General features: G+C 41.5%; 1 protein-coding gene across 1 annotated transcript; it reads right to left on the reverse strand.

The window, feature by feature from the left end:
• Positions 1–10,248: 10,248 nt before the first annotated feature.
• LOC129975654 (uncharacterized) lies at positions 10,249–11,508 on the reverse strand. Its single transcript, XM_056088760.1, has one exon. It carries the CDS (start codon positions 11,506–11,508, stop codon positions 10,249–10,251), a length of 1,260 nt encoding a protein of 419 aa, XP_055944735.1.
• Between the last annotated feature and the right edge of the window lie 3,516 nt (positions 11,509–15,024).

Consider the following 15,024-nt stretch of genomic DNA (forward strand, 5'->3'; position numbering starts at 1 on the left):
CAGATCCCATTTTCCTTGCAATATTGATAGCAGGCGGGAAAAAATGGCTGTTTTAAAGTCACTATATAGGATGCTTTGACACAGCGAATTGGAAGCATGTTTTGCAACGACATCTGCTGCTTCATTTCCAACAATGCCCACGTGACTTGGTACCCAGCTAAATATAATATTAAATCCCTTTTCCTTAAGAGATCGTAAAAGAGATAATACCTCAATGGCAATCGGATGCATTCGAATATGGTAGTTGGATAATGTCTCCAATGCACTCATGTTATCAGTATAGATTATGAAATTACCCTGAGTTTTTGGCCATATCTTCTCAAGAGCACAGAAAATTGCAGTCAACTCAGTAGTAAACACTGAGCAACAATTGTGCAAACGATAGCTCAGTGTCTCAGATGGAAGTATTATGCCACTACTGACATGTCCATCCGATTTCGAACCATCTGTAAAAATTGGTGCAAAAGAAGAACATTGACAGCGATGATAGTGGAAAAGCTGCTGTAAAACAATTGGTGCAGTTATGTCTTTATTGAAACCAGAAAACGGGTTCAAAACGGTAAATTTTGGAACATTCCAAGGAGAGAATTGGAGAGAAGGAACTGAATTAATAGTAATATCATTAAGTTCCAAATCATTCAGAAGCATTTTCATTCTCTCACAAAAAGGGCGTATGTGAAAGGGACGCGCATCATAGAGTCTCCACAGTCCAGCCGATAGTGTCATTTCACCCAGTGGATTATTCAAGTTAGTTTGTGCTTGTGGGAAATATAAAGTAGATATTTTTTTACGCCTTAAGTCCAGTGGTAACTAGTGGCAGATATTATAGAGGCTTTCTATGGGTGATGTTCAAAAGGCACCCGAGCAAATTCTCAAAGCCGAATGGTAGATGGTGTCTAGACGTCGTGAAATGCTAGAGCGAGCAGATTCATACAATATACATCCATAGTCAATGCGAGAAAGGATAACAGCCTGGTAAACACAGAGGAGGGAGGTTCTATCTGCACCCCAAGTTGTTTTGGAGAGAACCTTCAGAATGTTTAAGGTTTTCTCACATTTCTTTCTCAAAAACTGAATATGTGGAAGGAAAGTTAGTTTACGATCAAAGAAAATCCGTAACCCCTCAGGGGCTCACCTACTATAGGTGAGTACGGGTGTCCCAATCCCGAGGTTCCCAGGGATCTTTACTCCCTTTAAATTTATTCTCCTCTGCGCATTCTGCTGTCGCCTTTTTTTTTTCTTTCCCTCGACGGCAAGCGAGGGAGCTCTCCATGAGAAGCTGTCGCCGCTCTGTTTGCTTCTTGCTTCTCATGGATAGCCATAAACCCCACGTGTTTGCCGTGCGTGGCGACCCATTAGACGGGTGGTACATTTCGGTCCCCGGTGTATCAATCGGCTGGTATCCCAGTCATTTGTTTGGTCTGCTCAAGGGGATCAAGCGAAGGGGTCATCTTCTGGGGCTCTGCGTTAAGGGTGGTAGACGTTCCTGGAAGTGGCTCTTAGCGTATAGGTCCTAGCTAGCACCAAGGTAAGCGCCGAGGCTGGAAAGATCTAGAGCCGGTGGCTGCCTTCCCTTGTTGGGCTCTGTGGTGGGCGGTGCCGTTGAGACCCGACTTTCTTTCCCTCTTGTATGGGTCCTTCTAACTGCACCATAGTCACTACTGATACAAAATTTTTCATCATGTCAACAATGGATACGTTTCATAAAATCTCACCTTTTATAGTTCACAAGCTCATTTTATCTCGTATTGGAGAAGTAAAGAATGTAAAAAAACTGAAATCTTGGGACTTACTCATTGAAGTATCTAATCCTACCGAAGCAGCAACTCTAAGCAAATTAACAGCTTTAGGAAATATTAAAGTCAACGTTTCTGTACATAGGAATCTGAACTTTTCACTCGGAGTAATTTCCGAACGCGGTCTCAAAAACCATACAGAATCTGAACTTGTAAATGAATTGTCTGATCAAAAAGTTTGTGGAGCTCGTCGTATTCACATCAAACGTGATGGTAAATTAATTCCTACACAACATGTCGTTCTAACTTTTTCCACTACAGAATTACCAAAGTCAATAAAGACAGGTTATTTAAGATGCCCTATCAAACCCTATATTCCTAATCCGGTCAGATGCTTTAAGTGTCAAAGATTCGGACACTCGCAACAAGCTTGCAGAGGTACAAAAATATGTGCCAAATGCTCCGTTCCTGGACATGATTCTTCAGAATGTATCTCAGAAGAAATTAAATGTAGGAATTGTGAAGGTGCTCACCCAACCTTTTCAAGATCTTGTCCTAAATGGGCCTTGGAAAAAGAAATTCTAACTCTTAAAATGAAGAGAAATATTTCGCTTGCAGAAGCCAGAAAAATAATTACCGAACGTACTCCCAAACCAGGAATTACATATTCATTGGTTATTAAACAATGTACACATTGAGGACATATTCCAAACCCAAATAATACAGAAACCGGAATTTCATTCCATTCAAATGCATCAAGGACACCTGTACCGTCTAACTCATCACAATCCATAAAAGCGCCACCTATCCCAATGAAAATTCCTTCCGATACTTCTCCTTTAAAACATGCGTCATCCTCTCCAACACAAAAACAAGCAAATAAAGCAAAAGGTAGGTAGGTAGGTATGGTTTATTGGCACAAGAGCCATGTGAGGCCATACTGCGCCAGTCATATGGTTTAATTTAAGAGAACATTAATATGAACTGAATCAATCAATTATAAATTAATACCAACTAAGATAAACTGTATATAGTATAAGCGATGTAGCAATCAACTAATAAAATTTTAAAATTTATGAATCGCAGGAAGAAAATAATTATGAAACTGTAAAAGTGTGATACTAATGATACGACTAAATAAAAATGCAGTAACAGACGATAAAAGGTTGAAAGGCAATTAGATGCAAGTAAAAAGGTGAATTGCTTTTAAAAATGTAAAAATATTTGGGTGGTATTTCTCACCCACCAAGTCGGTTAGAGTTACAGATGATGTATTGAAAAAGCTGACACGATGGGAATGGTAGGCAGGACATTCAATTAAAACATGCTTAATACTTAAATCAACATGACACGTCTGACACATTGGTGCCCTTTCGCCAAAGATCAGATGTTTGTGAGTATAGCGCGTATGTCCTATACGGAGGCGTGTTAGCTTGACATCTACTTCACGGATAGGAAGAGGTGGCCACATAGCAATGGACGGCACAAGAGAGTGCAATTTATTGTGGGTCAATAAATCCCACGTTTCTTGCCAAGTAATCAAACCACGACACGCCAATAGTCTCTTGATATCACAGTATGGGAGTTCTTGGTTTAGGAAGAAGGATGCAGATTTAGCTAAAGAATCCGCCATCTCATTCCCAGAGATACCAACATGACTTGGCACCCAGCTGAAAAGGACATTAAAACCATCGATCTTCAAATGACTCAAAGTAAACAGAATGCTATTAGCAATCGGGTGCATCTTATTGTGGTAGTGAGAAAGAGTTTCTAATCCACTCATGCTATCGGTATAAATAATAAAATTCCGTTGAGCCAAGGAGGAAATTTCCTGGAGAGCATAAAAAATAGCTACTAGCTCAGCAGTGAATACAGAACAGTACTCATGTATACGATAGCTCAGAACACCAGATGGGAGAACAATGCCACAACCAACATGATCAACTGATTTGGAACCGTCAGTGAATATTGGTGTAAATGAAGAATAGCGACAGCGATGATAGTTAAATAGCTGTTGAAAAACAACTGGAGCAGTTGAATTTTTGTCGAATTCTGAGACGGGATTCAGAAAGGAAAATTTTGGGATTTCCCAGGGTGGAAAGGAAGAGAAATCATGCGGTTTTATGGAAACATCATTAATATCTAAATCATGGATAATTGCTTTGATCCTCTCAGTGAATGGGAGAATGTGAGAGGATCGGGCATCATAGAGTCTTCGAAGACCAACTGGTAAAGTTGTTTGGGAAATGGGATGATTTGACAGAGACTTTGTTCGAAAATGATAAAGGGCAGATAGCTTCTTTCGTCTTAGATAAAGAGGTAGTTGGTAACAAATAGCATACAGGCTCTCTACTGGGGAACTTCGAAATGCCCCTGAGCAGATCCTTAAAGCAGAATGGTGAATGGTATCCAAATGCCGTAAAACAGACGCACGGGCTGAACCGTATATCATACCAGCGTAGTCTAATCGAGAGAGAATTAATGCTTGGTAAATACGGAGTAGGGAGGTTCGATCAGCTCCCCAAGATGTTCTGGATAGTACCTTCAAAATATTCAAGGACTTCTCGCACTTCTTCCTCAGGTATAAGATATGAGGAAGGAAAGTCAGTTTATGATCGAAAACCACTCCCAAAAATCGTATCTCGTTCACAACAGGAATAGAAACATTCTCAATGCAAATATTCGGATCTGGATGAATCCCTCTCTTCCTGCAAAAATGTAAACAGTGACTCTTCTCAGGAGAGATAGCATATCCATTGCCCTTGCACCATGCCACTACTTTATTCACTGCATTTTGTAATTGCCTCTCAATTAGGCTCATGTTACTACCTTAATAAGAAATCTGCAGATCATCCACGTACAGACTACAAGATACAGAAGAAGGCAAATGACTAAGGATTTGGCTGAGATGAAGGATAAAAAGTGTAACACTTAGGACACTTCCCTGTGGGACTCCCTCAGTTTCAATAAAATGATCAGAATAAAAGTTTCCTAAACGAACTCTAAAAGTACGATGCGATAAAAAATTCTGTAAAACAATTGGCAGGTTGCCCCTAAAACCAAAGTTGAAAAGTGTTGAAAGTATGCTATAGCGCCACACACGGTCATATGCTTTCTCAATATCAAAGAAAATGGAGACAAGGTGGTTTCTCCTGACAAATGCGTTCCGAATTTGGGTTTCCAATAAAATGAGATTATCAAAAGTTGATCTGCCTCTACGGGAACCACTCTGCAACGGAGAGAAGCATACTTTTTTTTCCAATTCGTATACGAGTCGAACATTGACCATGCGCTCAAAAGTCTTGCAAAGGCAGCTCGTCAGAGCAATTGGCCTGTAATGCAGAGGGTTGGAGGAATCCTTACCGGGTTTTAGGATTGGAATCACAATAGCTTCGCGCCATTGTGAAGGGAACTTCTTCTCAGTCCAAATTCTGTTGAATAACTCTAACAGATTAGAAAGGGAAGTGATATTCAAATGGCGAAGCATTTTATAGGTGATTCCATCTGGCCCTGGGCTAGTATCATTGGCTTGACACAAAGCCATTTCCAGTTCCGACATCTTAAATTCACAATTATTGCTAGGTTTCTTCAAGCATTAAAACGCAAATGCAACTGTTCCGCGCGATTCTTAATTACCAGGAAATCAGGACTATAAGAATCTATTGCTGACACTTGTGCGAATGCTTGGCCGAGAGCATTGACAACTTCTAATGGGGCAGAATACATCACATTTCAGGTTTTTAAAACAGGAATGGAAGATTGGTTATAAATCCCATTAGCAGCTTTTACCTTCCTCCACAAAGTTTTACTGGGAGTATAATATTTCAGAGAAGAAACAAAGGATATCCAGGATTCCCTCTGGCTTTGACGGCGTATGCGACGAGCAAGGGCTTTGGCACGTTTAAAAGCAGCGAGATTTTCCGTTGTTGGATACCTTCTAAATATGTTCCAAAACTTTTTCTGATTTTTATAACTGTCACGGCAAGTTTCATTCCGCCACGGTCTACGAAATTTCCTTAGACGTGGGGAAGATTTTGGTATAGTTACATTTGCGGCGTTCATTATAATATCAACGACATGTTGCACTGCTTCCGAAATGTCAGGAGTTTTGACCATAGTCTCTGTGATATCTGCTCGTTTCGAGAAAGCAGTCCAATCTGCCCGCTGGAATAGGAAACGTGGAGGACATAAAGTCGCACCACCGCTATCAGCTTGGGAGACTATTATAGGATAATGATCACTATTATAGGGATCATTCCCGACTGTAAAATTAAAGAATGGAAGAAGCTCAGGAGAACAAATGGCCAAGTCCAGACTATGGAAAGTGCGTGTTGGTTCGTAGAAGTATGTTTCCTCATCCTTATTGAGCAGACAGAGACAGTTATTAGAAATAAACTGTTCGATTTGTCGCCCTTGAGAGTTCGTTCTGTCCGAACCCCACAAAGTACTATGCCCGTTGAAATCGCCAAGTATGATAAATGGCTTAGGAAGTTTATTCACTAAGTTGTCAAGATCTTGGAGACGTATGATATCATGAGGTGGTAAATATATACAGCAGACTGTGACCAAAGTTCGAGTGTGAACTTGCACAGCCACAGCCTGTAGTGAAGTGTGTAGAATAAGTGGTGTTGATGTTGATTGAAATTTATTGACGCAAGAGCCATGTTTTGGCTAAAACTGCGCCAGACATACGATTAAAATATTTTCCATAACAATTTAAAAGCGTTATAAGAATTAAGTTGATCTGACCAATGTTTTTAAATTCCACATGTAAATTTAAAAAGTAAAACAAAAACTGGAGCAGAGACGATTTAAAAGGCAATAAAAACTAAATAGAATTATAAAAACCAATGGTTTTTAAGAAGCGAAAAATATTTTTGTGGGGATATTCACCCACTAAGTCTAGAAGTGTTAATGATAATGACGAAGAAAACAAATGATTGCGATGATGATTAAAGGAGGGACATTGTATTAAAATGTGTAAAACAGTGAAGTCTACACGGCATGTCGGACATTTCGGTGCTTCATCTCCAAACAACAAATGTTTATGGGTAAAACGGGTGTGCCCTATGCGAAGACGAGTCAGTTTTACATCAATCTCTCGCATAGGTAGAGCAGGCCACAAATTAACAGAAGTTTTTATTGAATGAAGCTTATTATGGACCTGTGTATCCCAGTCATTCTGCCATAACTGATTAATAAAATAAGAGAATGCTCTCTTCGCATCCGTATATACAAGAGATTGTTGCAGAAACAAAGAAGCTTCTTTTGCAGTTTTATCCGCCAACTCATTTCCAAAGACACCAACATGGCTAGAAACCCAACAGAAAATTATATTAAAACCATTATTATTAAGCGCATGTAGAGAGGATAAAATATCAACAGCAACCGGGTGAATTCGGTTGCTAAAATTAGAAAGGGTTTTCAAGGCACTCATGCTATCAGAGTATATACAAAATTTACGCTGGGTAGAAACTCTAATCTGCTGAAGTGCACAAAAAATGGCTGTTAATTCAGCAGTAAAGACTGAACAAGAGTTATGCAGGCGATGACTGTGAATAGTAGATCCAAAAACTATTCCACAGCCAACATGTTCATCTGCTTTTGAACCATCGGTGTAAATAGGTGTGTAGGAATGATAATGGTTGCGATGAGAATTAAAAATTTGCTGAAAAACAATCGGAGCTGTTGTGGATTTGTCAAAGCCAGAAAAAGGATTCAAGAAGGAAAAAACTGGTATATCCCAAGGTGGAAAAACCGAAGGGTCAGAAGTTTGTAAAGTAACGTTGCTCAGGTTCGATTCGTGTACAATGCCTTTGATTCTCTCACTGAAAGGTAGTATGTGAGAAGGGCGAGCTTCATAAAGTCTGCGGAGGGAAGCAGGAAATTGAATATGAGAACTCGGATGTTGTGGGACACAAAGTGTTCGAAAATAGTATTGAATAGAGATTTTCTTTCTGCGTAATTCGAGCGGTAACTGATGGCATAAAACATAAAGGCTCTTCACAGGTGAAGTGCGGAAAGCACCAGAGCAAATTCTTAGAGCTGCATGATGAATAGTATCTAACCTGTGTAAAACAGAAGATCTGGCAGAACCATAAACCATACATGCATAATCCATCCGAGATAAAATAACAGCATTGTAGATACGAAGAAGGGATGCGCGATCAGCACCCCAAGATGTACAGGAAAGCACCTTAAGGATATTTAATGACTTTTCACACTTCTTCCGTAATTGCAAGATATGCGGGAGGAAAGTGAGTTTCCTGTCGAAAACCACTCCCAAAAACCGCACTTCGTCAACAACAGGAATAATAATATTTCTTATTGACAGGATAGGGTCAAGATGAATGCTCCTTTTTCTACAGAAATGGACACACTTGCTCTCTTCAGCTGAAAGTTTATGTCCATTGTCATCGCACCAACTCAACAATTTGTTGATAGCATTTTGTAATTGCCGTTCAATTAAGTGCATGTTACTCCCTTGACAAGATATCTGCAAATCATCGACATATAAAGTTCCGTTGACAGATGGTGGCAAAATATTTAAAATTTCACTAAAATGCAGGATAAAAAGTGTTACGCTGAGGACACTTCCTTGCGGAACACCCTCAGCCTGAATAAAAGCATCAGAATAAAAATTTCCCAATCGTACTCGAAACGTACGAGTCGACAAGAAACGTTCAATAAAAATTGGGAGGTTTCCTTTAAAACCCAAGTCGAAAAGTGTTTTTAAAATTCCATAACGCCAAGTACGGTCATATGCCTTTTTTATGTCAAAGAAAATGGAGACAAGGTGATTTCTACGGACAAACGCGTTACGAATTTGGGTTTCTATTTGAACAATGTTATCAATAGTTGAACGTCCTTTACGAAAACCACTTTGTTGGGGCGGAATGCAAGCTTTCTTCTCCAATTCAAAGACAAGTCGGGCATTGACCATACGCTCAAGTGTCTTACAAAGGACACTAGTTAGAGCAATCGGTCTGTAATTCAGAGGGTTAGCAGGGTCTTTGCCCGGTTTCAGGATGGGAATCACAAAAGCTTCTTGCCACTGGTATGGGAAATTTTGCTCACTCCAAACTCTGTTAAACAGATATAGGAGATTGGAGAGCGATACCTCATCTAAGTGTACGAAGCATATTATAAGTGATACCATCTGGGCCAGGGCTAGTATCATGAGCTTGAGATAAAGCTGAAATTAATTCAATCATCTTGAACTCACAGTTGTACGGAACAGGTTTTCGAGTATGAAATTTCAAAGACTGTTTTTCCGCGCGATTCTTAGTTGCTATGAATGAAGAACTATAGCAATCAATAGAGGAATTTTGTGCAAATGTCTGCCCAAAAATATTAACGATATCCAATGGAGCAGAGTGAGTCGTACTTCCAGTTTTAAGAACAGGAAAAGAAAATTCCTGATAGACTCCATTTGCTGCCTTTACCTTCTTCCACAACTGTTTACTTGTAGTACAAGATGTAATCGAAGATACATATTTTCTCCAGGAATCCCTCTGACTTTGACGACGAATGCGACGAGCAATGGCTTTGGCACGTTTGAATGCGACGAGATTTTCTGTGGTGGGGTACCTTCGGAAGATGTTCCACAGCTTTTTCTGCTGTTTGTGGCTGTCACGACAGGCTTCGTTCCACCAGGGTTTTCGGAATTTCCGTAAGCGTGGTGAAGTTTTAGGAATTGTTTTTTCAGCGGCACTAATTAAACATTTAATGACGTTTCGTACTGCTTCCGTGACGCATGTAGTATTGACCATAGACTTTGTAATTTTTGCCAATTGTCTGAAAGTCTCCCAATCCGCTCGCTGGAATAGATAACGCTGTGGCAGACAGGTTCCACAGCCTCTATCAGCATGAGAGACAATTACAGGAAAATGATCACTATTATGAAGATCATCCCCAACTTTCAAATTCAAAAATGGTAATAGCTCGGGGGAACATATGGCCAAATCGAGATTATGGAAGGTACGTGTGGGTTCATGGAAATACGTTTTATCATCCTTATTGAGCAGACAGAGACAGTTATCAGTTAAAAACTCTTCAATCTGTCGCCCACGAATGTTTGTATTTCCTGAACCCCACAAGGAACTATGTGCATTGAAATCTCCAATGATCAAAAATGGTGTTGGAAGCTGGTCCACCAAGTTGTTAAGTGCTTGTAAGTTAATGACATCATGAGGTGGTAAGTAGATACTACAGACTGTAACCAGTGTTCTGATATGAACTTGTACAGCCACAGCCTGTAGAGGTGTATGTAAATTTAACGGTGTGCTTGGGTATAGATTTGATGTCAAAATACAGACACCTCCAGAATTGTGCACTCCGGTGCCTGCATCTTTCCGAACACAATTATAGCCTCGTAGTTTTAATGGAATGTTGGGTGTCAAGAAGGTCTCTTGAACACCAAAACAAACAGGATGAAAGGTGTTGATAATGGTCTTCATGTCCTGAAGTTTGGACCGAATGCCGCGACAATTCCACGAAAGGAAGGTACCCATTAAGAGAGATGTGTCACAGAATTATAAGGAGCAACAGTAGGAGTTGCAGAAACGTCGCAACTCATATCAAAATCATCCTCATCTTCCGATGGGTGCAGTTTAAGGTCGGGACTATTACGTTTACCACCGAATACGGACGTCAAGTCCTTATGTGCTAAACCTTGTGCCGCTAGTCCCAAAGCGACAGAATTTTTTCTAATAGATTTCTTCAGTTTCGCAGATAGATCTTTCTGCGTTTGGCCAAGCTTTGCAAGTTTTAATTTCATTGACTTTTGAGGTCTAGATTTGGTTTGAGGTTTTACTTGTTTGTCAGTGTCAGAAGCACTGTTTATGGATTGTTCTGTATCCGATTCAGAGGTTTTCTTTCCTGCTTTGACAGATTTCGTACAACTGGGACATGTACAATTTGCACAAAAAGATTTTTGGACAGCAGACGCATAACTTACACCAGGCGTAGGCGTTTGTATTGCGTTTTTCCGCCTAGCCTCAGGATATGAGATGTTTTCCTTGATTTTAATTGTTGTTATTTTCTTTTCTAAAATCCAACGTTCACACGATCGAGAGAAGGATGTATGATTTCCCCCGCAGTTCACGCACTTTTCTTGTGCGGTACACTGCTGGCTATCATGTTCTTTTCCTGCACAGAGGGCGCAAGTGAGGGTCCCGCGGCAGTTCGCCTTCGAGTGGCCAAAACGCTGGCAATTAAAACACCTCAGGGGATTAGGTATGTATGGTCTGACAGGTCGCCTTATATATCCCACATATATAAATTCAGGTAATTTTGGCGACTTAAAAGTTAAGATATGGTGTTTTGTCTCAATTATATTGCCGTCTCTCCGGATGGTAATGCGGCGGACATCTGTGACACCTTGAGACTTCAATTCCTTTGTAATTAGGTCTACAGGAAGATTCAGTATTTCACCACAAGTTATGACACCCTTAGATATATTTAGCGAGTGGTGAGGGCTGACACTGACAGGTATTGTAGATAACGCTTTCAATTTTTGAATTTGCTGGGCTTGCTTTCGGGAATTTACCTCGACAAGCAAGTCACCAGAACGCATCTTGCGAATAGATGTAATGTCACCAACAGTTGCAGCGATAGCCTTTTGCACTAAAAATGGCGAAACGGTTTCAAACGTTTCATTATTTTCGGAAATACGTTTGATGACGAAAAACTTATCAAAATGGTTTTCAAAATTGACTTGTTGAGGAATAATGTGACGCCCACTAAAGGGACCTTTCTTGGGAGGAGCCATATGATATTGAAGGAGATTCGGGCCCGACGGCACCGCCCACCACGGAGCCCTACAAGGGAAGGCAATTACCGGCTCTGGTCTTTTCCAGCCTCGGCATACACCTCAGTGCTAGCCGGAACCTATACGCTGGGAGTTACCCCCGGGGACAGTGACCACCCTTAACGCCAAGCCCAAGGAGTAACCCCTTCGCTTGATCCCTAGCAGACTAGCCACTCGGGTGACCATCTACCAGCCGATTGATGCACAGGGGACCACAGTGCATCACCCGTCTTTCAAATGGGTCGCCACGCACGGCCAACACGTGGGACATTAGCTGTCCATGAGAAGCAAGAAGCAAACAGAGTGGCGACAGCTTCTCATGGAGAGCTCCCTCGCTTGCCGTCGAGGGAAAGAAAAAACAAAGGTGACAGCAGAAGGCGCAGAGGAGAGTAAACCTAAAGGGAGTAAAGATCCCTGGGTACCTCGGGATTGGGACACCCGTACTCACCTATAGTAGGTGAGCCCCTGAGGGGGTAGAATAAGTGGTGTGCTTGGGTGCAAATTCGAAGTAAAGATACAGACGCCTCCCGAACTATGATGTCCAGTGTCTGCATCTTTTCGCACACAGTTAAAAACAAGCTATTTTATGGGAATGCTGGGCGTCAAGAAAGTTTCTTGAACACCGAAACAGATTGGATGAAATTTGTTAATAATGAACTTGATATCATAAAGTTTAGATCTTATGCCGCGACAATTCCATGAAAGGAAGGTGCCCATTAAGAAAGTGTTTTAATTTTTGAAATAGTAGGGTCAGTGGCCTGAATAGGAGTGACTTCGCAAGTCATTGAAAAGTCATTATCATCCTCATCAGATGGATGTAGGGCGATGAGATCGGGACTTCTAGGTAAGCCACCAAAGATGCTTAGTAAGTCCTTTTGGACTATGCCATTTCTTGCCAGTCCCAGAACTACAGAACTCTTAACATGAGATTTTTTAAGGGTCGATGTCAGTTGTTTTGCTGATAGACCACGTTTAGAAAGCTTTAGCTGGAGTGATTTCTGCATTTTTGATATTAATTTGGGCTTTTGGGATACATGTGTTTCAGTTGGATTGTTTATTGATGGTTCGGTGTCGGAGTCGCATGACTTTTCACTGTGAGTTGCTTGGGAAGTAAATTTAGAACAGTTTGTACATGTACAGTTTTTGCAAAATGTATTCTGAACAACTGAGGCATAGCTTTTCCCAGGTGACGGTGTTATAGCGAGAATTTTCCGTCTCGCTTCAAAGTACGAAATTTGCTCTTCCGTTTTGAGCGTTATTATTTCTTTTTCCATTTGCCAACGTGGACATGATCGTGAAAAGGAGGTGTGGGCGCCGTCGCAGTTAACACACTTTTCCTGTGCGCTACACTGCTGGCTGTCATGTCCCTTCTCTGCACAACGGGAGCAAGTGAGTGTCCCGCGGCAGGCCATTTTAGAGTGCCCAAAACGTTGGCACTGGAAACAACGCAAAGGATTCGGAATGAAAGGTCGGACCGCCAATTTCAAGTAACCCACTTTAACCGATTCCGGTAAAGATGGGATTTTAAATGTAAGAACAAGGTGTTTCGTGGGGAGGAGCTGCCCATCTTGTCGTATTGAAATACGACGTACATGTATAACTCCTTCAGGCTGAAAATCTTTCACAATTTCTTCAATTGTTGAATTGAATAACTCTCCACATGTTATTACACCTTTCGAGTTATTAAGTGAGTTATGGGCACTTACAGTGATTGGTATTGTGGCTAAAGCTTTCAGTTTTATGATTTTATTAGCTTGCTGTTTAGATGAAACTTCAACGAGCAAGTCTCCAGAGCGGAGTTTCCGAATTGAAGCGGCTTCACCAAGTGTACTATTGATGGCTTTTTCAACCAAAAACGGTGAAACAGAATGAAATGTTTCTTTGTCTTCCTATATTCTTTTAATGACAAAAAAATGATCAAAGTATTTGTCTTTGTTGAAATGAAAAATTTGTTTTGTTTCTTTTTGTTGCCCACTGAAGGGAGATTTCCGGGAGGAGCCCATACGATATTGATGGTGATTCGGGCCCGACGGCACCGCCCACCATGGAGCCCAACAAGTTAAGGCAATTACCGGCTCTGGTCGTTTCCAGCCTCGGCATACACCTTAGTGCTAGCCGGAACCTATACGCTGGGAGTCACCCCCGGGGACAGTGACCACCCTTAACGCCAAGCCCAAGGAGTGACCCCTTCGCTTGATCCCTAGCAGACTAACAACTTAGGTTGATAGCTACCGGCCGATTGATACACCGGGGACCACAGTACACCACCCGTCTAATGGGTCGCCAAGCACGGCAAACTCGTGGGGGTATTTGCTGTCCATGAGAAGCAGGAAGCAAACAGAGCGGCGACAGCTTCTCATGGAGAGCTCCCTCGCCTACCCTCGAGGGAAAGAAAAAAAAGGAGACAGCAGAAGGCGCAGTGGAGAGTAAACATAAAGTTAGTAAAGATCCCTGAGTTTTGAGTTTGAGTTTGAGTTTGATGTTTATGGCACAAGAGCCAGGTTTGGCTATACTATGCCAAGCATATGGTAAAATGATATAAAAAGCTTTAAAAATTTTAATCTAGATGTTAAAATTTTTGTCAAAAGAAATATCAATTATAAAAATATAAATCTTCAGAAAGTATACTAAAGAACTATAAAATTAGATAAGATGTAAGAACCCAATTTCTTTTAAAAATTTAAAAATGTTCTTGTGTGGATATTCTCCTACCAAGTCCCCCTCAGGGGCTCACCTTCTATAGGTGAGTACGGGTGTCCCAATCCCGAGGTACCCAGGGATCTTTTACTCCCTTTAGGTTTACTCTCCTCTGCGCCTTCTGCTGTCGCCTTTTTTTATCTTTCCCTCGACGGCAAGCGAGGGAGCTCTCCATGAGAAGCTGTCGCCGCTCTGTTTGCTTCTTGCTTCTCATGGACAGCCAAAACCCTACGCGTTGGCCGTGCGTGGCGACCCATTTGAAAGACGGGTGGTGCACTGTGGTCCCCTGAGCATCAATCGGCTGGTACCTAGTCACCTGAGTGGCTAGTCTGCTAGGGATCAAGCGAAGGGGTTACTCCTTGGGCTTGGCGTTAAGGGTGGTCACTGTCCCCGGGGGTAACTCCTAGCGTATAGGTAACCGATTAGCACTGAGGTAAGTGCCGAGGCTGGGAATGGCCAGAGCCGGTGGCTGCCTTCCCTTGTTGGGCTCCGTGGTGGGCGGTACCGTCGGACCTGAATCTTATTCGATATCGCATGTTCTCCTCCCGGAAATCTCCCTTCAGTGGGCATCGTAAACTACCTAATATCACTACTAACCTTCTACAATTTGACCGATATTTTATAATAAAACGAATCAGTGATAAAAACGAAAATTTTAATTCTGTATCACCTTTTCTAGTGCAGAAAGCAATCACTGCAACAATTGGTGAAGTCGCTGCAATACGGAAAATGCGTTCTGGTGACTTGCTGATCGAAGTTTCTACGAAAAAACAAGCACAG

Source organism: Argiope bruennichi, chromosome 1 (genome assembly GCF_947563725.1).
Source record: "Argiope bruennichi chromosome 1, qqArgBrue1.1, whole genome shotgun sequence".
Taxonomy (NCBI): Eukaryota; Metazoa; Arthropoda; class Arachnida; order Araneae; family Araneidae; genus Argiope; species Argiope bruennichi.

What these genes read in the sequence shown, in the direction of transcription:
- LOC129975654 (XM_056088760.1), bottom strand. Translation starts at nt 11,508, where the DNA reads ATGGCTCCTCCCAAGAAAGGTCCCTTTAGTGGGCGTCACATTATTCCT.